Genomic DNA, 24,448 nt, shown 5'->3' with positions numbered 1-24,448 from the left:
TCTGATTGAGAAAGCACAATTACTTATGGCTCGTTCACAAAGAGAAGAAAATCAGGTTTATACAGAATATTCATCTTTCCAAAGGTGCCCATTAGGTCTTCCCCTCCCCAGATTTTTGTGATGATTATTTCCTCATTACACTGATCCCCATTGGAATCAAAAGCATTGATCTTTGGAAAGTGGGGGTTAAAGTGAATACTTGTGTTAACTGGTGACATAGTTCATACAATAATCTTAGAAATGTAGGACTGGAAAATACCTTAATAAGTCATCTGCACCGAGGCAGGATTAATACATTACTAGACCATCTCTGACAGGTATTTGTCTAACCTGTCCTTAAAAAACCTCCGATGACGGAGATTCCACAACTTCCCTAGGTAATTTGTCCCGGTGCTTAACCACCCTTACATTTTGGAAGTTTTTCTGAATGTCTAACTTAAATCTCCCTTGCTGCAATTTAAATCCAATACTTCTTGTCCATTACTTCTTCTCCAATTTGTCCACAACTTTCCCAAGTGTGGTGCTCAGAACTTGACATAGTACTCCAGCTGAGGCCTTATCAGTGCTGAGTGGAAGAATTACTTCTCGGGTCTTGCTTACAAGTACTCCTGTTGACAAATCCCAGAATGATGTCCACTTTTTTCTGCAACAGTGTCACAATGTTGACTCATATTTAGGTAGTGACCGTCTACTGTCCCCATCTACAGTACTCCTTCCTAGGCAGTAATTTCACATTTTGTATTTGTGCAATTGATTATTACATAAGAATGGCCTACTGGGTCAGACCAAAAGTCCATCTAGCCCAGTATCCTGTCGTCGACAGTAGCCAGTGCCAGGTGCCCCAGAGGGAATGAACAGAACAGATAATCATCAAGTGATCCACCCCCTATCGCTCATTCCCAGCTTCTGGTAAATTCTCATTCCCAGCTTCTAGGGACACCATTCCTGCCCATCCTGGCTAACAGCCATTGATGGACCTATCCTCCATGAATTTATCTAGTTATTTTTTGAACCCTGTTATGGTCTTGGCCTTCACAACATCCTCTTGCAAGGAGTTCCACAGGTTGACTGTGCATTGTGTGAAGAAATACTTCCTTTTGCTTGTTTTAAACTTGCTGACTATTATTTTCATACGGTGACCCCTAGTTCTTGTGTTATGAGAATTAGTAAACAACACTTCCTTATCTACTTTCTCTACACCAGTCATTATTTTATAGACTTCAATCATATCTCCCTTTAGAAGTCTTTTTTCCAAGCCGAAAAGTCCCAGTCTTATCAATCTCTGCTCATATGGAAGCTGTTCCATACCCCTAATCATTTTTGTTGCCCTTTTCTAAACCTTTTCCAATTCCTATATACCTTTTTTGAGATGGGGTGACCACATCTGCACACAGTATTCAAGATGTGGGCATACCGTGGATTTATATAGAGGCAACATGATATTTTCTGTCCCATTATCTAGCCCTTTCTTAATTACTCCCAGCATTCTGTTCGCTTTTTTGACTGCTGCTGCACATTGAGTGGGTGTTTTCAGAGAACTATCCACAATGATTGCAAGATCTCTTTCTTGAGTGGTAACAGCTAATTTAGATCCTATCATTTTATATGTATAGTTGGGATTATGCTTTCCAATGTGCATTGTTCTTCGCAGTCTGCCTGGATCTTAACTATCTTTAGTAATTTTGTATCATCTGCAAATTTTGCTACCTCACTGTTTACCCCTTTTTCCAGATCATTTATGAATATGTTGAATAGGACTGGTCCCAGAACAGACCCCTGGGGGACACCACTATGTACCTCTCTCCATTCTGAAAACTCACCATTTATACCTACCCTTTGTTTCCTATCTTTTAACCAGTTACCAGTCCATGAGAGCACCTTCCCTCTTATCCCGTGGCAGCTTATTTTGTGTAAGAGCCTTTGGTGAGGGACCTTGTCAAAGGCTTTCTGAAAATCTAAGTACACTATATCCACTGGATCCTCTTGGTTCACATGCTTGTTGACCCCCTCAAAGAATTCTACTAGATTGGTGAGGCATGATTTCCCTTTACTAAAACCATGTTGACTCTTCCTCAACAAATTATGTTCATCTATATATCTGACAATATTGTTCTTTATTATAGTTTTTACCAGTTTTCCTGGTCCTGAAGTCAGGCTTACAGGCCTGTAATTGCTGGGATAACCTCTGGAGCCCTTTTTAAAAATTGGTGTCACATTAGTTATCCTCCAGTCATCTGGTACAGAAGCTGATTTAAATGATAGGTTACAGATTACAGTTAGTATTTCTGCAATTTCACATTTGAGTTCCTTCAGAATCTTGGGTGAATACCATCTGGTCCTGGTGACTTATTGCTGTTTAATTTATCAATTTGTTCCAAAACCTCCTCTAATGATACCTCAATCTGAGAGAGTTCCTTAGATTTGTCACCTAAAAAGAATGGCTCAGGTTTGGGAATCTCCCTCACATCCTCAGCCATGAAGACTGATGCAAAGAATTCATTTAGTTTCTCTGCAATGGCCTTATCATCCGTCAGTGCTCCTTTAGCACCTTGATCGCCCAGTGGCCCCACAGGTTGTTTATCAGGCTTCCTGCTTCTGATGTACTTTAAAAAAAAATTGCTATTACTTTTTGAGTCTTTGGCTAACTGTTCCTCAAATTCTTTTTTGGCCTCCTAATTGTATTTTTACACTTCATTTGCCATTTCTATTTTCCTCATGAGGATTTAACTTCCATTTTTTAAAGGATGCCCTTTTGCCTTCATCAGGCTATATGCCCCCAAATCTGAACTCTGGGGAAGAGATGTGGGGACCCGTATGAAAGACCCTCTAAACTTATCTTTTACCAGTCTTCTGCCTTGAACAGATAGTGCTGCCACCACCAAGTGATTTTCACAAATATTCAGGGAAGGTTCACTTGGAATCCCTATCCCCACAAGACTCTTCACCCCCTTTCCTGTGGAGGCTTGAGAATACCAACCAGTTGCCTTATCAATGTTAGCACAGACCAACCCCTTGTTTAAGGACTTTGGAATCAAAGGATTCTTTTAAAAAAGGTAAATGTTATTAAAAAAAGAAACATCTGAAAACTCAGGCTTTAGGGATTAAACACCAAAATAATTTTCTTGGGGTTCAGCTTAAAGGTTACAATTAAAAAAAAAAAAAGCACCTGAGGTTAGCACAGAGGAATCCACAAACCAAAACAACCAAAGGTTCCGAATCACATCTGTCTTAACTTTTCCTGTGCTCCTTACATGTCTGGGATTCCAAATGAGGAGTTTCTAGGTATGATGCTGATGATTTCTCATACCTGTCTTAAAGCTTACAGCTTGTTGCTGCCTTCCCCACTCTCCAGCCCCATAGACAAAGAACAACCCCCCCTCCCCCAAACACAAACACACACACACACACACACAGAGCAGTTTTTCCTATTTGAAAGGGTACAGCCACCCTATTGGTTCCCCTGGTCAGGTGCCAACTTCTCTTTACCCTTTACAGGTAAGGCAACTAGGGTACAGCTGCTAAGGAGGATTCTATAGCTATTGACTGGCTGGGTGTCCATAAAAGGGAACTACCCTTCCCCCCCTCATTGATCACAGCCTCTCATTGCTTCTTTTACTTTGTTGTTTAGCCACAGTGGCTCTTTTTGGGTTCTCTATGTTTTTTAATTTGGGGTATACATTTAAATTGAGCCTCTATTATGGTGTCTTTAAAAAGATTCCACACAGCTTGCAGAGATTTCACTTTTGGCATTGTACCCTTTTAATTTGTTTAACTAACCTCCTCATTTTTGTGTAGTTTCCCTTTCTGAAATTAAATGCTACAGTATTGGGCCGCTGTGATTTTTCCTGCCACAAGGATATTAAATTTAATTATATTATGGTCACTATTACCAAGTGTTCCAGCTATATGCACCTCTTGGACCAGATCCTGAGCTCCACTTAGGACTAAATCAAGAATTGCCTCTCCACTGGTACATTACAGGACCAGCTGCTCCAAGAAGCAGTCATTTAAGGTGTCAAAAACTTTATCTTTGCATCCCATCCTGAGGTGACCTGTACTCAGTCAATATAGGGATAATTTAAATCCCCCATTATTATTATTATTGAGTTTTTTATTTTAATAGCCTCTCTAATCTGCCTCAGCATTTCACAGTCACTATCACCATCCTGGTCAGGTGGTTGGTAACCAGGGCCGGCTCCAGACCCCAGCGCGCCAAGCAGGCGCGTGGGGCGGCATTGTCCCGGCAGGGCGGCATTTGGCTCCGGCGGACCTTCCGCAGTCATGCCTGCGGGAGGTCCACCAGAGCCCCGGGACGAGCGCACCTGCCGCAGGCATGACTGCGGAGGGTCCTCTCTTCCCGCGGCTCCGCTTGAGCTCCCGCAGGCATGACTGCGGCGGGTGCGCTGGTCCCGCGGCTCGGACGGAGTTCACGCAGGCATGCTCCACCGGAGCCGCGGAACCAGCGCACCCGCCACCGGAGCCGCGGAACCAGCGCACCCGCCAAAGACACTTCTGCCCCGGCCGTGGGACCGGGGAAGGGCGGCGAGCGCGCTGCCCTGCTTGGGGCGGTGTAATTTCTAGAGCCGCCCCTGTTGGTAACATATCCCTACTGCTATATTCTTATTATTGGAGCATGGAATTTCTATCCATAGAGATTCTATGGTAGAGTCTGATTCATTTATGATTTTTACTACATTTGATTCTACACTTTCTTTCACATATAATGCCACTCCCCCACCAGCACGACCTGTTCTGTCCTTCCGATATATTTTGTACCCTGGTATTACTGTATCCCATTGATTATCCTCATTCCACCAAGTTTCTGTGATGCCTATTATATCAATAGCCTCATTTAATACGAGGCACTCTAGTTCATCTTATTATTTAGACTTCTAACATTGGTATATAAGCACTTTAAAAACTTGTCTCCTTTTAACTGTCTGCCATTACATGATGTAATTGAATGAGAATCTTTTTTATTTGACTGTTTCTGATCAGACCCTGCGTGTATTTTATCATTTTCCATTCTCTTGTTCTCACTAGGACATAGAGATTCTCTATTAATAGATTCTCCCCTAAGGGATGTCCGAACCATGTGCTCCTCCGCACCTGTTGGCTTTCCCCCAGCCCATAGTTTAAAAACTGCTCTATGACCTTTTTAATTTTAAGTGCCAGCAATCTGGTTCCATTTTGGTTTAGGTGGAGCCCATCCTTCCTGTTTAGGCTACCCCTTTCCTCAAAGTTTCCACAGTTCCGAATAAATCTAACCCCCTCCTCCCTACACCATCGTCTCAACCACACATTGAGACTCTGCAGTTCTGCCTGTCTAACTGGCCCTGTGTGTGGAACTGGAAGCATCTTTCATAAGTGCAATACTTTACATTTGTCTTTGTTGACTTTCATCCTATTTGTTTCAGACCATTTCTCCAGTTTGTCAAGATCATTGTGAATTCTATTCCTGTCCTCCAAAGTGCTTGCAACCCCTCTCAGCTTGGTACTGGCTGCAAACTTTACAAGTATACTCTCTAGGCCACTATCCAAATCATGTATGACAATATTGAATAGAACCAGACCCAGGACAGACCCCTGTGGGAACCTACTCTATATGCCCTTCCAGCTTGATTGTAGTTGAGTAGGCTTTCCTAACCAGTTATGCACCCACCTTAGAGTAGGTTTGTCTAGGCTGTATTTCCCTAGTTTATCAGACGGTATCACTTGCTAAGTTGAGATATATGACATCTACTGCGGGGGTTCTCAAACTGGGGGTCGGGACCCCTCAGGGGGTCGTGAGGTTATTGCATGGGGGGCCGTGAGCTGTCAGCCTCCACCCCAAACCCCGCTTTGCATCCAGCATTTATAATGGTGTTAAATATAGTAAAAACGTTTTTAATTTGGGGGGGTCCACACTCAAATGCTTGCTATTTAAAAGGGGTCACCAGTACAAAAGTTTGAGAACCACTGATCTACTGCTTCCCCGCAATCCACAAGGCTTGTTACCCTGTCAAAGGAGGCTATTAGGTTGGTGTGACATGATTGATTCTTGACAAATCCATGCTGACTGTTAGTTATAACCTTATCATCTAGGCGCTTACAAATTGATGGATGATTTGCTCCATTATCATTCTGGGTACTGAAGTTAAGCTGAGGGGTCTACAGTTGGGGATCTCTTCTGTCCTCCACAAGTTCTCAAAAATAAGTGCTATTGGCTCAGAGATCTCTTCAGCCAGTTCTTTAACTATTCTAGGATGTATTTTGTCAGGCCCTGCTGACTTGAAGATATGTAAATTGTCTAAATAATTCTGAATTTGTGCTTTCTCTATTTTAGCCTCAGATCCTAGCCCATTTACACCGATGTTCATTAGGTTAGTCTCCTGATCACTACTAACCTCTTTGGTGAAAACTGCAACAAAAAAGGCATTGAACATATTTAATAATATGGCAGAAGGTGAGTTTGTGGAAGACATAATTGTTTAAGATGACGGATGGTATGCAAACAACACAACAGAAAGATGAAATAGGTATATAAAATACATAAGTCCAGATTTACCCAAACCTGGTGAAAGGTAGTGAAATTTCAACTTCCTGTGCCAAGTTGATTGACCTTTTTGTGATGGTGGGGGTATGCCACCCCCTACCCTTTCCTTCCTCAAGGTGTCTACTGGGAGATAGCATCTTTAAATCTCACCCAGTGTGTTATAGGAGCTCTGCTGGCAGAGGCTACTGAGCCTAGTACCCACTTCCCAGCTCTGCTGTCCTCTGTACCTCATAGTGTAGGGGAGGTTGCACCTGTTTACCCCCTTCCTCAAGGAAGCTGGCCTAGAGCCTGAGGTTAATTTAGCACTGGGAATGCAAAAAATGAAGACTGGCATAAGCAGAGGCATTTCCATCATATAATTCCCCGTTGATGCCAGTGTAACACCCTATATTTATGTGCCCCATGGGCCGCCCTCCTTTGGGAATTCCCCCCAGCCTTGCCTTTCCCTTAGGGAAGTCCCACCCCTGCCCGGCCCCATACCACCCCCCCCCCCCGGGAAGAGCCCCGCGGGCCCCTCCCGCAGAGGGATTGGGGGAAACTGTGCGGGGACTCTCGGGTGCGAAACTGCCTGTCTGTCAACACGTGGCCTCAGGGCTCCGGTTCCGCGCGGCGCTGGAGTCAAAGGTCCCTTCGCAAACTCGCGGATTTAGCAAGCGCTGCGCGGGGCCCCTCCCGGCGCCTGCGGGCAGAGGCAGGCGGCAGCGTCCGGCGCTCCCGGGGAGAGGCGCGGGGCAGCTCAGCCCCTCGCCCCGCCGGCAAGGGGAGGCGGGAGGAGCGGGTGTATGTTGCGTCTCCCCTCCCACCCACACCCCTGAAAGCAGCGCGGGGAGCGGTCCGCGAGCAAGGCCGGAGACTACAGCCCTGAAGCCAGAGGCGACCCGGAGCCGGCAGCTCGCAGGCTCCCTCTAGCCCCCGCAGCTGCAGCAGAGGAGGCGAGCGAGAGCAGCAGGATTTTCTCTCTCTCTCTCTTTTTCAGCCAGTAATGAGCGTCTGCCCCCTGGCACGGCCGAGGCACGGCGCGGCTGCACACAGGCGCACACGGTATAAATACGTGAGGGGACAAGCGGCGGGAGCTCCCCGTCTGGCTCAGCCCAGCAGGCAGGAGGGGACCCTCCCCCCCGGCGCCATGGCGTGCGTGGCCGGCTGCCGCTGCTGCACGGGGCGCAGGAGGCAGAGCAGCATCCTCTACAGCATCCTCAGGAGCGAGGAGCGGCCGGAGGCAGCGCAGCAGCCGCCGCCGCCCCCGCCGCAGGAGCCCCCGGGGCCGGGCTGCTCGTGCGGCTCGCGGCGGCGCCTGGCCCTGCGCAGCCCGCAGGTGGCGGCCAAGGCGGCCTCGGCCGTGCTGGTGAAGACCCTGCGCTTCGTCAAGAGCGTGCCCTGCTTCCAGGAGCTGCCGCTGGACGAGCAGCTGGTGCTGGTGCGCAGCTGCTGGGCTCCCCTGCTGGTGCTGGGGCTGGCCCAGGAGCGGGTGCACTTCGAGACGGTGGAGACCGCGGAGCCCAGCATGCTGCAGCGGATATTGACCGACCGGCGGCAGGAGCAGCAAGGACAGCAGCACCCCCACAGCAGCAGCCCGCAGCTGCCCTCGGCCGGCGAGATCCAGGCCATCAAAGGCTTCCTGGCCAAGTGCTGGAGCCTGGACATCAGCACCAAGGAGTACGCCTACCTCAAGGGGACTGTGCTCTTCAACCCGGGTGAGTAACCGGGGGTGCTGCTGCCGCCGCCTTGGGGAAGGGGATTCCCCCTTCAGCTGCACCTCCTGGGCATTCCCCCATTTGAGCCCTTGCCTAGGGGGGTAGAAAAGAGAGCGGGAGGCAAGGGGAAACTTTTGAGAGGTGGAGCTTTTTTCTTTTTTCCTCTTGAAGGGGGCTTTGCATTACATGCATTCCGCGGAAGGAAAGGGAGGCTAGACCTGCCGCCTGGCCAAGTTTCCCCAGGATTGGCTCTTTTTGGAGAAAGCTGTCCAGGGCTGTCCCATTTTATGGGCTCAGATCAGCCTGGGGTCCTGTTTTTTTTTTCCTACCTCAGAGGTGGCAACCCTAGAAGAGTGGCAGATTATCTTTTTTCCCTTACTGGTCCAACCTCCCAATAATTAGAAAACTTTGGCCTAAACTACACTAGAAAATGAGGTTGGTTTAACTACATCACTCCAGCGTGTGAAAAATCCACACCTCTGAGCAGCATAAACCAACCTAAGTCCCTGTGATTCTTCTACCTAGCTAGGGCATCTCAGGGAAGTGGATTAACTACAGCAACAGGGGAACCCCTCCTATGAGCAAAAGTAGGGTCTACATTGAAGCAGCTGTGCTGCTTTAGCATTTTAAGTGTAGACAAGCCCTTTGCATGCTTGGGGAGAGAGGGGAAGAATAGGAGGTGGTGCTGTGGGGTCCTTTTCAGGTAGAGAGTGCTTTGTCCAGTTTAGAGACTGACAGCCACTGGTACTAAATGACCTGTCTCATGTGGTGGGCAGTATACATTTATTTCTCTTTCAGCCTAGTAAAAAAAATCTCTCCTCTTTCCTGTTCGTCTAGGCATTTGATGGGGGGGTCTTTCCAGTTACAATTCATACATGACTAATAACTAGCTAGAGTGCTTTTTATTTTTTGTTAAATAATTGCCTCTGAGGATTACACTACCTTGTCCACTTTCTTTGTTACAAAAGATTAATCTATGGAGGTTGGTTAGTGATAGTAATAGACTGTATTTTTCTTTCTGAACTTGCAACTTTGCAAATTCAACTGCTGCACCACAAGCCATACAGTAAGCATTATGGTTTGGTTTCTTAAAATAATCACATGGTAATTCAAAACTGTGGTTAAGAAAACTTAATGGATCAAAGTGTGGTTGATAAGGTTTTCAAAATAAAAAATGAACATCTCAAGATTTAGAAACAGAATCTGGTTAGATTAAATGAGGAAAGCTTGTATATATGTATGCATAGTTTGTTTAAAAAGCAATATTTTTATATAATCTCACAATAAAGTAAGATGTTTGTTAGCAGTTGATTTTTATTTTTAAAAACCTACCTGAAATAGAATCACTTGTTGTGCTCAGATATACTACTGGAATGTTTTAATTAATATTGTCAAATTTAGACCAAGAGAAAAGGTACTGAACTTGCAAACAACTCCACTCACCTATTTTGTTTTCTTTCTAACTGAACATTCTATCACATCTTGGAGTTAACTTGCTTATCTGCAATCTGGTGCTCGTTCCAATGTAGCTGTCAGCAGGACACATTAATATGAATAGAGCATTTCCTAGTGGTCAACAAGTTATTAGCAAACGTGTTCCTTTTATTATCTTTACTATTTACATGGCATATTTGGCACCTTGAAGATCGTTACTGGTAACAGTCCGTACTGGTTGTCCATATTTTATCACCTACAAATTATATATTTTTAAAAAATATGAATATTGGAAAATATTGTTGCAATCTAAATTTGTTGTTGCATAACTAAGAGTAGCACTGATGTCCAGAACAGCAATGTGGTGAGATTTTGGATTGCACTGGTAAAATCTGTGCATATCTACATGCATGTTGGATATAATAAAATCTCTAGCTGAATCATTTTAATGCAGAAAGGTAATTGCATTTGGCTTGTTCCTCATCTAAGAAACTTAATATTGATGTTTATGAGTTACCAATTAGCTGGCATGCTGCAGGATGGCCAACTTCCATGAGTTGTTTTATAGATTAAAAACTTTGTAAACGGACATTTAGTTTCCTGTTTTTCTTTCAGATCTGCCAGGGCTGCAGTGTGTACAGTATATCCAGGGACTGCAGAGGGAAGCACAGCAAGCTCTAAATGAACATGTCAGACTGATTCATCGAGGGGACCAGGCCAGATTTGCCAAGCTGAATGTTGTTCTTTCCTTGCTGAGATCCATTAATGCTAACGTAATTGCTGAACTATTCTTTAAGCCCATCATTGGAACAGTGAACATGGATGACATGCTGCTGGAGATGCTTTGTGCAAAGTTATAAAGGCATGTATACAAATAAATCCATTACTAAGGAATTCCTAGGGCAGAATAGTGTAAAGTACTGTAAATAAACTAACTTATTCTTTTTACATAGATAGTATTTTTGTATTCAATAATAAAATATTCAAGTTCTGACATTTAATTTTTATTAAACTTATTGTTTTCAGAATAGGATGTACAGCCATGAAAATATATGCCTTTTAAACCATTAATGAAGAGTTTTAGTTTCCAAAGTGAGATGAATATTCTCTGTCTTTGAATGAAGGTCACACTGATCTGTGTTATGTTTTCAAAATGAGCAACCCCCACTTTTCCCCAAAGCATTGTTGTTTTACGTTTTAACACATTTATTTGGAAAGCCAAAAACAGGATTAAAAGAGCAAAATTACTTTGCACATTTCAGTTACATTAAAAAAGATACCTTAGTCACAGCAGTCTTTATAGTTGAACTATGGGACTTGTCCATAACCACTGAAGTCAGTAAAGTCTTTCTGTTGACTTTATCAGGCTTTGGATCAGGTCTATTGAATAGTTAAGAGACCCATTTACCTACAGGCTTGTGTACATTGGGAAATTGACCAGAATAGCTATTGCATCATATATTATTCTGCAATAGTTATTCTGGAATAGCTCCTTGTGTGGACACTATATTGTGAAATAGTCACTTTATTCTGGAATAATTAGTATGGTTCCAAAACAGAGTAATTATTCTGGACAAAAATCACTGTTCATTACCATAAAAATTACTCCATAATAGCTATTGCAGTCAATTTTTCCATGTAGACAAGCCCTTAGATAATGTGTTGCAAACATTTCAAAATTGATTAAGAGGAATTCAAATACTTCCAAAGCCTGTGGCAAAATATTAAATTTAACATATGTTGGACTTTGGGAAAAAGATCTATGGCCTGGTCTACATTGGGGGTGCGTGGGGGGGGGGGGGGGGGGGGTTGATTCAAGTTGAGCAACTTGAGCTACCTGAATAATGTAGCTTAAATTGACTTACTGTGGTGTCTTCACCACGGTGAGTTGACTGCTGCCGCTCCCCTGTCGACTCCGCCTGTGCCTCTTGCCAAGATGGAGTACAGGAGTCGATGGGAGAGCACTCGGGGATCAATTTATCGTGTCTAGTCTAGACATGATAAAGCGATCCCTGCTGGACCAATCACTGCCCGCCGATCTGGATGGTACTGAAGATATACCCTCGGTCTTCTAAACACAGCAAACTCTTTACAAAGCCCCAGGAACTATTGGTAGACCACAGTTGATTTGTTTCCCCCACTAGGCATTTGCTATAAAAACTAGAATTCAGTGGGCCAAATTCTGATCTTGGTTCCACCTGTGGAAACATAAAATTACTCCATTGAAAGTATGGAGTTACTCTGGATTTACCTCACTGTTACTGCAATCAGAATCTGGTCCACTGTGCTTAGTAACCTATACATGTCTCACTTAGGTTTTAAATTCATTTTCCTTATTTGCTTGTCTTAGCATATTGACTGTGCCCTCAACATTCTTTTTGTTCCTTTTCTACTAGTTTGTTTATATTATCAAGGACAAATCAAAGTCAGAAAATGGGGAAAAAAAAAAGACTTGTTAGATCATGTAGGCCACCTTTCTGCTAATGTGAATAGTTCCCTATAGCAGATCATTCCTGTTCTCTGATCTCACCCAGTCCCAGCCCTCTGCAGAAAAAATTTAAAAGGCATATAACATTAAGGCCCCATTCCACGCTAGGACAATAACCCACTGCTGACAATGGCTGCCTACAATAAGTTCTCCTGGCCATTGAAAATGGGTTAGTTTTAATGTAGAGAGGGGAGTGAGGAAACAAAAGAGAACCATTTTCAACAGGGAAAGTATGATAATTATCAAAGACCATGTTGAAGGCAGTTTTGGCCAATCTATATTATTAGCGAGGCACTTCCAATTCCTGCTGAAGAGGAGAGCTGGCATGGTCAGAGGAAACATGTTGGTGACAGTCATTATTGGCAATGGATCATTTTTCTAGTTATAATGTTAGTTTTCTTACAGATTTTTTTGAGCTAAATACCAGCAAGATTTTACCAGCAAGATTTAATGACAAAGCTAACTATAATGAGGGAGTTACAATTTAAAAACTAATGCTCAAATTGTATTTCTTACAAAATGGAATTAAAAAGAGACGAGGTGGGGGAGGTAATATCTTCTATTGGACCAACTTCTGTTGGTGAAAGCAACAAGCTTTCAAGCTATGCAGACCTGAAGAAACGTTCTGTGTAGCTCAAATCTTGTCTCTTTCACCAACAGAAGTTGGTCCAATAAAAGATATTACCTCACCCGCCTTGTTTCTCTAATATCCTGGGACCAACACGGCTAAAACAACACTGCAAACAAAAAAGGTAAATTAAAACATATCATGAAATGATTTTTTTTTCACCTTTAAGTGGTTTGGGTTGGGGCTTATATTGCGTCTGTTACTGTGGGCTTTCTATTTATTAAAAGGAACTCTTTCAACAAAAATAATGGTCTTGTTGGTGATTAGCCCTCACACAGCCATTCAAGGAAGATCCCATCCTATACCCACTTAGAGCTGGCTGTGTAAGGGGTGGCCATTAGAGCTGGTTGCACTGAAAAGGGCCTCTTTAGATTGGTTTAAAATTTTCAGTTTTTCTAACAAAATTGGGAAAGAAAAACAGGTTTTTGTTTTTCCTTCTCCTTCCCCTGCCAATTCTCTCCTGCTTTTCCAGTAGCAAGTGGGGGGAAAAAGGAAGAAAATTGGGCCGAAGTGCTTCAATCTAAACAAAGCCAATCACTGATGGAACTGAAACTTTATGTAATAACTTCTCCTAATACCATGTGTTTTGTAAAACCTCTTAAACCATAAGGGTGTTCCTAGCTTTCATGAAAGTTATTTTGGGAGTGGGGGTGGGGGGGGCAGCTCAGAGTCTTTGTTAACCCCAACCTCGGTACATCCTATTTAAGGGCCAGGGATAATCACAGCCCCCGTGCCCAGAGAAAGGCAGGGACTGTTCTCTGCATTCCCCTACTGGGGCATAAATTGTCCTAAAGATGGTAGGGCGGAGGGGACAGTGTAGTAAAGGCCCCGTATCCCAACCAGCAGAGTTGGCCAGGAGGAGCAGTCTGCATCATAGTCGCTGACTCTGTGGCTGGAGCACTCACGAAAAACAAACAAAAAAAAAGTGGATGCTCAACACCCATCCAGCCACAGCTGTTTGGCAGCTCAGAGAAGGGCTTATGAAAGGGCAGCGGCCTCAGAGAGGGGGTGGAGCAGGGGTGAGAGGAGGCAGAGCCAGAGCGGGACCTTTGGGGAGGGGGAGGGGCCTTGTGCCAGAGCTGGGATGGAGCACCCCCCTCGGGGAAAAGTAAAACAACACCTATGGTCTGCATCCAAATGGATTATTATTTGTAGTATTATTACTGGAGTGCCAATGATCTCCAATCATGGACCAGGACCCCATTGTGCTAGGTGCTGTACAAACACAGAACAAAAAGTTCCTCCCCAAAAGAGTGATAGCACAGCTTGCACGCTACAGAGCTTTGGCAGGGGCTGTGTCTCCTTAGAGACAATCTCCTCTGGAGCTTCCTCAGGAGAGAGGTTGCTCTGCACCACTTAGTCCTGGCCTGTGTCTTAAAGGCACAGTCAGGTTTTAAGTTCCTAAGATAAACTGACAGCTAAATAGACCAACAACAATTCTGTAAAATAGCTTGTATGAACATAGAATAATTGGCTGAGTTTTCAAAGGCCTAATCCTCAAATTGCTGGAATTTCTCTGTGTCTGTTTGTATGTTCTATGGTAACTTTTGAATGCTGTATCTGATCAACAGGGCTGGCTCCAGACCCCAGCGCGCGAAGCGCGTGCTTGGGGTGGCATTTTGCCAGCAGGGCAGCAGGCGGCTCTGGCGGACCTTCCTCAGTCATGCCTGTGGGAGGTCCACCGGAGCCGCGGGACCAGCAGACCTCCCGCAGTCATGCCTGTGGATGCTCCACCGGAGCCACGGGACCAGCGCGCCCTCCACAGGCATGTCTGCAAGAGGTCCCCCGGAGCCGCGGGACCAGCGACCGGCAGCGCGCCCCCTGCGGCGTGCCGCCCTGCTTGGGGCGGCCAAATTCCTAGAGCCGCCCCTGCTGATCAATTCCAAAAAATATCAGGGAACATTCTAGACATCAGTGGGAAGAATGCTATTATAAATTTTGGGGAGGAATCGGGAAATGAGAGGCACAGGTTGCCCTTTCCTGTGGTTAGCAGATCCACAGTTTGAAGTGCCTCTCCCATTGTCTATAGATCAAAGAACTGGCTGAAGGCAGCCATTAACACCTTTCAGCATAACAATTCCCTTAGCTCATCTCTGCCCATCTTCTCAATAGAGTTTAACCTGTTGACACCTTGAATGACATCTTCTAGACAGAGAACAGTAAAGGTGGGGGGAGTGCACGCAGCCCCTAGCATGGGGAAATGGGGCACACAGGATCCCTGGCAGGAAGGCAATAGGGGGAACCTGATAGAGGGATGGGGGAGATTGGGGACACACAGAGCCTCCAGCTTGGGGGGCAAAAGGGAGAATAGAGGTCAGAGCCCCTGGGAGGGAGGGAAGAGGGAACATGGGTACACATAGAAACCTTGGTATGGGGGAGGGGAGCACAGTATCCCTGGCAGAGGGAAGATTAGGGGACTCTGGTATGGAAGGGAATGGGGTGCACACAGAGTCCCTGCCATAGTGATGTGAATAAGAGTCCCTGATATAGGGGAGGCAGAAATGGAAAGGCACATAGAACTCCTGTTGGGAGGGGCAGATTGCAGGACCCTGGTATGGGGAGGAAGGAGGTGAGGGAGGAACACAGAGCCCCTTCCATGGGGGTAGAAAATGGGGAACCCTGGCATATGGTAGATAGGGAAGGAGGGCACACAGAGCCCCTGCGGTGGGAAGTAGTGGGGAAGGGGAGAGTCAGCCATTAGCATGAGAGATTGAGTGGGAGTTGTAGGCAGTCCCTGAATCAGAGGGAGGTCAGAGAATGGCATACAGGGACCTTGGAAGGTGTGGGGAAGGAAATGGAGGAATGCAAGGAGATCCTGCTGGGTGCAATGTGCTCTGTCTGTAGAAGCTGTGAAGTGTGCGACCCTCAAGTTGGTTTCCAAGGAAGCCCTATAAGCCAACACCTTAGAAAATTGCATGAGAGATATGTGCATGCACACTAAATGGAAACATTTAAAATGTTTCTTGCATTTATGAAAATATGACATGGCAATTTTTTTCTCCTTCACAGATTCAGGTCTTTTTTTTTTTTTAAATGCTCTATTAAATCACTTCACTCCTTGCACAAAGAGCTTCTGTTTCCTTGTAAAGGACCAAGGCCAGTCACTTAGACAGGTATCAAAGGAACAAATGCTGTCCCCAGTGCACAAGCCTATGGTGAGTAACCAGGCTGTATGCTAGAATTTTGACAGACCTGAACACTCCATGGACACTAGTGCAGCCCCAACACTGCCTACCCTTCTGTGTAGTGTGCCCTCTTCACAGGGACGGTGGGGAGGGAACAGAGAAGCATGTGACTAGAGGCACCACATAGTAGCAATCCCTATGGCATGATGGTAGAACTGCTGACCAGCAGGTGGTGACTGAGTGCAGAAGCCCACCAGAATGCTTCCCATTTAAGGGCTATGGAACTTAAACATCCTGAGTTCAAAATCACTTCATTTTACAGAATACAGGGTGAGCATAACATGAGAACAGGCCTTCTAGCTACTATGTTCTGCTCTAGCTGCAAGTGGCAGAGGAGACCTGTTGGCAGCCTAGAGGGAATTATAATAGCTGGGTCTCATGGTCATAGGGAAATGTTTCCTGTCACTTTTGAGGGAGTGGCAGGGGGATGGGGGGGGGGGGGGAAGACATTTTTGCACCACAGACTGACACATGACTTTCTGTAGAAAGGGCTGGGTCAGCAATAATACCAGGTTTCCTAACGCAGCTCACTACTTCCAACTGAACCTCTTCTGTGAGAATACAATGAATGAGCCTTCTCATAACAGCATCCTGCACTCAGACAGACATCTACCTTACAGTAGGAATGAATCAATTCTGATGCATCCAGAAGCAATATTATAGAAACACCTGTCCAGGGCAGAGTGTAAGCCAAGTAAAAGGGCTATACCGTTAGATGTGTTGGAGATGAGCCTACTAAAAGACTTCACAAATTATATTTCAATGTCCACATAGGCAGAGCATAGTTAATGTGTTGGTGTGGTTTTATTTTTGATTGTGTTTGTTTGTTTTTTACAAAAAAAAATTGTCGATTTTTTTTGGGAGAAGCTAAGCTCCCAAAATAATGGCCTTTTTTATTTGTTTGGGTTTTTTTAATTATTCATGTTGTCTTGTTGACTTCATTGGGGCTATATATGTCAGATCCACAGGATTGGGCTCACAACATGTATCTAAACAGTGTTCAGACATTTTGATAAAAACAGTTTCAATGACAACACACCATTCTAATGCTAAACAATGTGGCAAAACATTGTGGGATTTTGGGGGAATCATCATCTTCTGGGCATTACAAGGATACAATCTCGTCCTTGGATATGCTTGTACTGCTCTGAAGAGCAGCTCCAGAAAAAAAAAACACCCCCCCCCAAACCCACAACAGGCTTAATTATCTGGAGTGTTAGAATAATTGGAGTTGGGATACCTTTTCTAGAATGCTCCCAAAGGAACCAATATAGAAGATATTAGTTAACATTCTAATATACATATTGACATTATTCCCAGGCACATTTAAATGAATCCATTATTCTCTCCCTAACACTGGTGCCCTGAGTGCTGCTCTCCTCATAAGCACATTTTCCCAGAGCTCCCATATTTCAGACATTTCAAACTGAAAGCAGCTTTTCCACAAATTTCATTTAGCAATCCTCATGGTGACAGTCCCTGCTAGATAAAGTCACTGCTGTCCATTTTGCCCAGTAATAGCTATTGCCACCTACATCAACCTAGACACCCAGCATTTCTAGCCAGGATTGCAATGCTAGCAATAGTGAGTTTTTAATCACAAAGTGCCACTCAGCTGGGGTTACTCTTGGGAGATACCCTTTCCTCTGAAGAGATTTGAGAAAATAAAAATCAAAAGAAACCTCATATTTTCAGTGAACCTGGTTAAGAATGTTTCTTATAGATAAGAATTAAATGGTATTTACTCTTAATCTTCTGTTTTCTAGTTTAATGTATAACCTTTGTTCAGCTAATCTTTCCAATAGCTTATTTTAAACTTTTTTTTTTTTTGGCAGCAGTTTGCTCTTACAAATAAACTATGGACACACAACACCAACTGAGCAATATCTATTTTGCACCGAAAGAAGAGGCCATGCAAATAAAGTGTGTATTTTCTGAAAGGAGTGTGTGTAGCGCATTGAATCTTTTATAAGTTGTCATTCATTTTTGTCTGTTTAAAGACAGAAGTACTTCCTCTAGTGCAGTGCTTCTCAAAGTCAGGCTGCCACTTGTTTAGAGAGAGCCCCTGGTGGGCCGGGCCGGTTTGTTTACCTGCTGCGTCCACAGGTTCGGCCGATCGCGGCTCCCACTGGCCACGGTTTCGCTGCTCCAGGCCAATGGGAGCTGTGGGAAGCGGCGAACCGCAGCCAGTGGGAGCCACAATTGGCCGAACCTGCGGACACAGCAAGTAAACAAACCGGCCCGGCCCGCCAGGAGCTTTCCCTGCACAAGTGGCGGATCGGCTTTGAGAAGCACTGCTCTAGTGGACATTCTAACATTATAGTAAACATTAAAAAATGTTCATAAAGCCATTCAGTTATTTAGCAATCTTTCACCAAGAAAAACAAAAAGATAATAATTGAGAGATGCAAATAAATACTATAACAAGCCTTTTTAAAATTTGGAGAGACATTGTTAGATCAGTGAAGTACATACTGCCTCCAGCTTTGTTACACGATCAAAATTAAGCATTGTGCATTTATGATGCATACAAGATAGATTCAAAGAGTCAAAACCACTAGAGAAGCTCTAAACTGTAGATTAACTTTGACTTAAATATCCTTAAACAAACTAGACTACTGTGGACATGAGGCGATAAGCTGGACCGTATGGATAAATACTTAACACCACAAAATAAGTAAAGGGCCAAATTTACTGCTGGTATAAGTGCATCTCTGTTAAAGTCAATAGAATTGTAACTGCTTATGCCAGCAATGGATGTGATCCAGAATCTTTTATACATACACACCATGGTATAGTCTTGTATGTATATAATACATATATATATACACACACTCTCTCTCATATAAATGTATATACAATACAAGCACACATTCATTAAAGTCTGTGCATGGTTACATTATCAATGTATTACAACACTAAATCCAGGCTCAACTTTTAAAAAATGCGCTTTTTTGCTGTTATGTTATCATTTACTATTTTGTCTCATACACTGTAGTGCATATCTGTATATATATCCTCCCCCTGTTCTTCAAAAAAGTTGTGGTCTCTCTCTCTCTCTCTCTCTCTCTCACACACACACACACACACACGCTGATGTGTACAAGATAAAACAGCAAATTATAACATAGCAGCATAATATAGATTTTTAACAAGTTAACTCTGGAATTAGTGTAATAGTAATAACAAAACCCAATAAGATTAGCTGTATGGTTTGTGAGGTTGGAGGCTCTCTGCTGGAGAAGGAAAACTACTCCAGAAAGAGAACAAGCTAGCCAACACAATGCTGAGTCCATGCAGGCCTGCCAAAGGCACAGGAGCCCAAGCAGCAACATGCCTTGCTGGCGACAGAGAGGAACCTAGACAATCAATTATATATGAACATAAACCCACAATGGAGGTTTTTAAGAACAGGTTGGACAAATGCCCATCAGGGATGCTCTTGATTTGCTTGGTCCTGCCTCAACACAAGGGGGATGGACTAGATGACCTCTTGTCCCTTCCAGCCCTAGATTTCTATGATTCAATGATTACTAACATGGGCAGCCAGCTTATCTCAGCATACTAAACTAATACAGCTGACCTCATACCTTTATTAGACAGATATGCAATGGAAGTTGTTAAAAAGCAATAAAAGGCATCACTAAAAATCGCTAAACCACTCTGAGTAGAGACAGATATTCAGACGGGAAACTTTTACTCTTAGGGGAGACTGATGACAGCTTTCATCCCAGGATCAGGCCCACAATTCCATTTCTCCATTTAGCCTCAAGGTTTTTCAGATCACAACTCTCTCACAATTATCTTCAGTAGGTTTATATATTTGTAATTAAATAGAACTTTGTTAACAATTTTGTTGATGATGCATAAGGAGAAAGACTTCAACATAGTCCACTCCTTCTTAGTTGTATTGGTTTTTCAGGATTATTAGGAGTAAAAACTTATTTCTTTCTCAGAAGTGAGCAATATGACTGAATACCCTTAGGGAGCAAATCTGTTCAGTAAGAAAATGCCATTTTTACCTTGAATAGAGCCGCACACTTTCATAACCAATCGTTGCAGAGTGGAACTGCATTTACATTACAGGCCAGATCTTTATCAGTGGTTAATGGTTGCCATCAGGGGCGGCTCTAGACCCCAGCGCGCCAAGCAGGCGCTTGGGGCGGCCGTTTCCCGGGGGGGCGGCATTTGGCTCCGGTTGAGCTCCCGCCGGCATGCCTGCGGCAGGTCCACCGGAGCCCGGGACGAGCGGACCTGCCGCAGGCATGACTGCGGCGGGTCCCGTCTTCCCGCGCCCGGTTGAGCTCGCAGGCATGACTGCGGCAGGTCCGCTCGTTCCGGGCTCCGGTGGACCTGCCGCAAGCATGCCGGCGGGAGCTCAACCGGAGCCGCGGGAAGAGGGGACCCGCCGCGGGACCGGGGAAGGGCGGCGCAGCGCTCCGCGCTGCTTGGGGCAGCGTCATTTCTAGAGCCGCCCCTGGTTGCCATTAGTGTCAATGGAGCTATCAGGGCCGCCCCAGGCCCCGGGCCCCACAGGGGCCCCCACAAGAATATAGTATTCTATAGTATTACAACTTTTTTTTTTATGGAAGGGGCCCTCAAAATTGCTTTGCCCCAGGCCCCCTGAATCCTCTGGGCGGCCCTGGGAGTTATGTCAATTTACAGCCACTGGAGGTTTTGTCCTTTTTTTCTATCATTGGGATAAATTCAATTTAAATAATTTTGTTCCTCTATCACTTTGTCAAGCATCAACTACATCCAATTTTATGTTAAAAAAAGAAAACAATGGAAAACAGAGTAAAAGTAGAGATGACAGAAGCGATAGTAATTCTGCCTCTGGAAAGGTACCCAAGACTGAAATGAGAATTAGAACAAATTTGTGGAAGAATTCATTTTTCTCTTCTTGACAAGCTAGTAGTAGTTTTCTTGAAAAGGGGGAAGCCACCATTTTTATTTCTTCCAAAGAACACCATTTGATATAGCCCAATTTTAAGACTGAAGTTTGATTGTAAAATATGTGCTGGAAAAAACTAACAAACAAGACATTTGTGAGGAACAGAGCACTGGTTAACAATATGTATATTAATTATCACTCTAAATGCATACCCAGAGCCACAGTTAAATGAATGCAGTGAAAGCTTTCAATGGAGTGGAATGGATGCTCCCAGCAGTGATGTTCACAATATTTGTATTAAGCCTCAACTATGTTAGTTTAACCCATTTTTGATACACACACCCATTGACCTAAAACCACTTGCTTACTTCAAACTACAAAGCAGTACACAGTGAGTATGCTTCAGCTCTCCCTTGCATTAATTTTTTACATCTAGATCCCTTCACCCAGTGTAGAAAAAGGTTCACAAATAAATAAATGGCACTACACATTCTATTTCACTAGAGGCTGATCATGCCATCCTTACACACAGAAAATGCTCACTGATTCCAGAAAAAGGAAATGATGTTCATCACTGTCCAAGTAGGGACTCATGCTGATTGGAAGATCAAAATCTATTCTATTGTCCCTGTTGGCCACCAAACCTCAATTAAATAAGGTAAAAATTAAGCACAGAAAAACCCAAATGACTTTGGATTTACCAGAGATAGCCTTGCCAGAGCAAGTGCACCACAACATGTAAAATACCTAGGAGTGACGGTACCTAGGAAATAAAACATATGGCTGTGATTATAAATACTCATGGCAAATAAACTTAGGTTTGATGAGGTGGAATGGTAAGACTGGGAGGAGCAAATGGTGAAATAATTAACATACTGTGTCATGGGCTGTTTTTTTCCCCAAGCTTCTCCTTGCATTTTGTATCATCCTGTTTCAAGGAAAACAAAAAACAAAAACAAAAACAAAACCCAAAAAAACAAAACAGTCTCCAGGTGTTCCTTTGGTATGTGATGATATGAGGGAAATTAATGCTCAAATAAACAGAACTGTTGACATGACAATTTTTTTGAACATAGCTATTAAAAGCGAAAGTGAAAAATACAAAAAAATGAAGAAATGTTGCATAGGTGTGACAGTCTATTGTAGGTTATGAATTCCAGTATGTGTACATACTGTTTTTCCGTGGATATAACTTTTATAATCCATGTTTCCCATTGGATCCATTTTTTTTCTTAAATAGCTCAAGTTTATCTTTTACAAGCAATAAGACAATTTCATTTCTCTTAATACTTTTATTCTGGTTAACTACATTCCTCTAGGCAGTCGTTGCTTTTGCAGCCATAGTGCAATGAACTGTGCTTATTGACTGAAGTCACAAACATTCTAAACAGCTCTATTCGTTTAATTTGGCAAATCAGAACATTTCCCCTAATACCACTGTAGTAGAATTTGTTGGGAGGAGAAATCCTCAAAATAACTCCAGCATCAATTTTTTCAAGGGCATTTTTGACACTTGAAAAATATAAAATCTTGACCAGAAAAACAATTAAGAATACCCTTTAGGGAAGATGCGTGAACTATTGCGTGTGGGCAAGATGACTGAATAGGTATTTTCAATGTCTAATTGCTATAATTCTATGAAGTGTATTATGTAAGCAATTCATTACAATATCAGCAAGTACCATTGTCTCTTTATGTATGAACTTCTTTTAATGGCTGATTTTAATGTAGCTTTTACATTTCCTTTAAAAAAAGGAAAGTGCCAAGTACCTTTCTACCATATCAGTTCAAGTGGAATTAGTATTCAGAGAAGAATATTAAAGCAGCTGGTCTCTTTTGTTTGCAACATGCACAACAAAGAATGCCTTACATCAGAAGTTAAACACTATCATTACTGCAGACCATTTACTTCACAAATAGCATGATCTTTTATATATTAGGAATATTGCAAGATTATGAACAGCACCAGGAGAGATAAAAGCAGATGATGATGGATGTTTTAGAGGCTGGCAGAATCTGCAACACAGCAGGTCTCTTCTCCCCACATTTATCCTGCAATACTTTGTCAAAGGCAGCTCTCATATGTGCTGAAGAGACCCTGGGCGTTTCAAGTCTTGGAAACGCACAGTGATGCCATCACAAGTTCATCAAACTCACGTAGTAAAAAGCATTCTGAACATTTTTTTTGTCATGGAAGCTCTGTGAAAAATAGAGATTGCTGCTTGTGTTTCCCAGTGGCCCCCACAGCTCCTTCTTACAGGGATCCTGGGCCTTACTGTAAACTCAGCCCTGCCTCCAATAACAGACTGCCATTTCCTCTGCAGAATAATTAACATCATTAAGATACTTAAGTTGCAGAACCACTAACTGTGGTGCATAACCTATCGCTTAAATTAGCCTCTGTACCAGATGATTGGAAGGTAGATAACATAACGTCTGTGTTTAAAAAAGCTTCAGATGTGATCCTAGCAATTACACGCTGGTAAGTCTAACTTCAGTACAAGCCAAACTGGTTGAAACTATAGTAAAGAACAGAATTCTCAGACACATGTACGAATACGGTTTGTTGGGGAAGAGTCAACACACCTTTTGTAAAAAGAAATCCTGCCTCACCAATCTATTTGAATTCCTTGAGAGAGTCAACAAACGTGGACAAGGTTGATCCAGTGGATCCAGTGTACTTTGACTTTCAGTTAGCCTTTGACAAGGTCCCTCACTGAACGCTCTTAAGCAAAGTAAGCAGTCATGGGATAACAGGGAAGATCCTCTCATGGACCAGTAACTGATTAAAAAGCAGGAAACAAAGGGTAGGAATAAAAGGTCAGTTTTCACAATGAAGAGAGGTAAATAGCGGGGTCCCCTAAGCATCTACATTGAGACCTGTGCTGTTCAGTATATTCATAAATTATCTGGAAAAGGGGGTGAACAGTGAGGTGGCAACATTTGCAGATGTGATACAAAATTACTCAAGAAAGTTAAAGTCCAAACCTAACTGCAAAGAGTTACAAAGTAGGTGACGGGGCATAAAAGTGGGTGACTGGGCAACAAAATGGTAGATGAACTTCAGTGTTGATGAGTGCAAAGTAATGCACATGGGAAAAAATAATCCCAATTTGGATTTTGTCAAGAACAAATCATGTCAAACCAACTGAATAGCTTTCTTTGACAGGGCAAGAAGCCTTGTGGATGGGGAGAAAGCAGTAGACGTGTTATATCTTGACATTAGTAAGGCTTTTGATACTCTCTCTCATGACCTTCTCATAAACAAACTAGGGAAATATAGCCTAGATAGAGCTATTATAAGGTGGGTGCATAAGTGGTTGGAAAACCATTCCCAGAGAGTAGTTATCAGTGGTTCACTGTCAAACTGAAAGGGCATAATGAATGGGGTTCCCCAGGGATCAGTTCTGGGTCTGGTTCTGTTCAATATCTTCATCAATGATTTAGATAATGGCATAGATAGAAAGTTATAAATTTTGCAGAACTGGAGCATTATAGGAGATGATTGTTACCCTCCTGAAAGCCAGCAAGATGACAATATCTTTTAAAGAAGCATTTGTTAGACCCTTGATTAAGGAACCTCTCTCACC

General features: G+C 43.5%; 1 protein-coding gene and 1 long non-coding RNA gene across 6 annotated transcripts in view; one reads left to right on the top strand and one right to left on the bottom strand.

Annotated features, from left to right (window-relative positions):
* The window catches only part of LOC120373177, a 111,991-nt gene that overhangs the window by 64,193 nt on the left and 23,350 nt on the right, over window positions 1-24,448 (bottom strand). Inside the window, exon 1 of one of the 2 annotated variants that reach the window (XR_005585433.1) lies at window positions 8,202-8,323. The exons of the other annotated variant lie outside the window; for it this stretch is intronic. This is a non-coding gene — a long non-coding RNA (uncharacterized LOC120373177). Of the gene's footprint in view, window positions 1-8,201; window positions 8,324-24,448 lie in introns of those variants that run through there. 2 annotated transcript variants of the gene reach the window in all.
* On the top strand, window positions 7,102-17,876 carry NR0B1 (nuclear receptor subfamily 0 group B member 1). Of its 4 annotated transcripts, none has more exons than XM_039491128.1 (3): window positions 7,102-8,229; window positions 10,279-10,525; window positions 17,803-17,876. In XM_039491128.1, the coding sequence occupies exons 1-2, from the start codon at window positions 7,518-7,520 to the stop codon at window positions 10,521-10,523; spliced, it is 957 nt and encodes a 318-aa protein (XP_039347062.1). In that variant the 5' UTR covers window positions 7,102-7,517; the 3' UTR covers window positions 10,524-10,525; window positions 17,803-17,876. The 4 variants fall into 4 exon arrangements, with proteins under 4 accessions (XP_039347062.1, XP_039347073.1, XP_039347052.1 ...); XM_039491139.1 differs by having other exon boundaries at window positions 17,800-17,873; XM_039491118.1 differs by lacking the exon at window positions 17,803-17,876 and adding an exon at window positions 12,812-13,737.

This window comes from Mauremys reevesii, linkage group 1 (assembly GCF_016161935.1).
Source record: "Mauremys reevesii isolate NIE-2019 linkage group 1, ASM1616193v1, whole genome shotgun sequence".
Classification (NCBI taxonomy): Eukaryota; Metazoa; Chordata; order Testudines; family Geoemydidae; genus Mauremys; species Mauremys reevesii.
This window is presented reverse-complemented; position numbering and strand designations above follow the sequence as displayed.

What these genes read in the sequence shown, in the direction of transcription:
- NR0B1 (XM_039491128.1), top strand. Translation starts at nt 7,518, where the DNA reads ATGAGCGTCTGCCCCCTGGCACGGCCGAGGCACGGCGCGGCTGCACAC. An exon ending in GACTGTGCTCTTCAACCCGG is followed by an intron (nt 8,230 to 10,278) that starts GTGAGTAACCGG and finishes TTTTTCTTTCAG; the next exon opens with ATCTGCCAGGGCTGCAGTGT.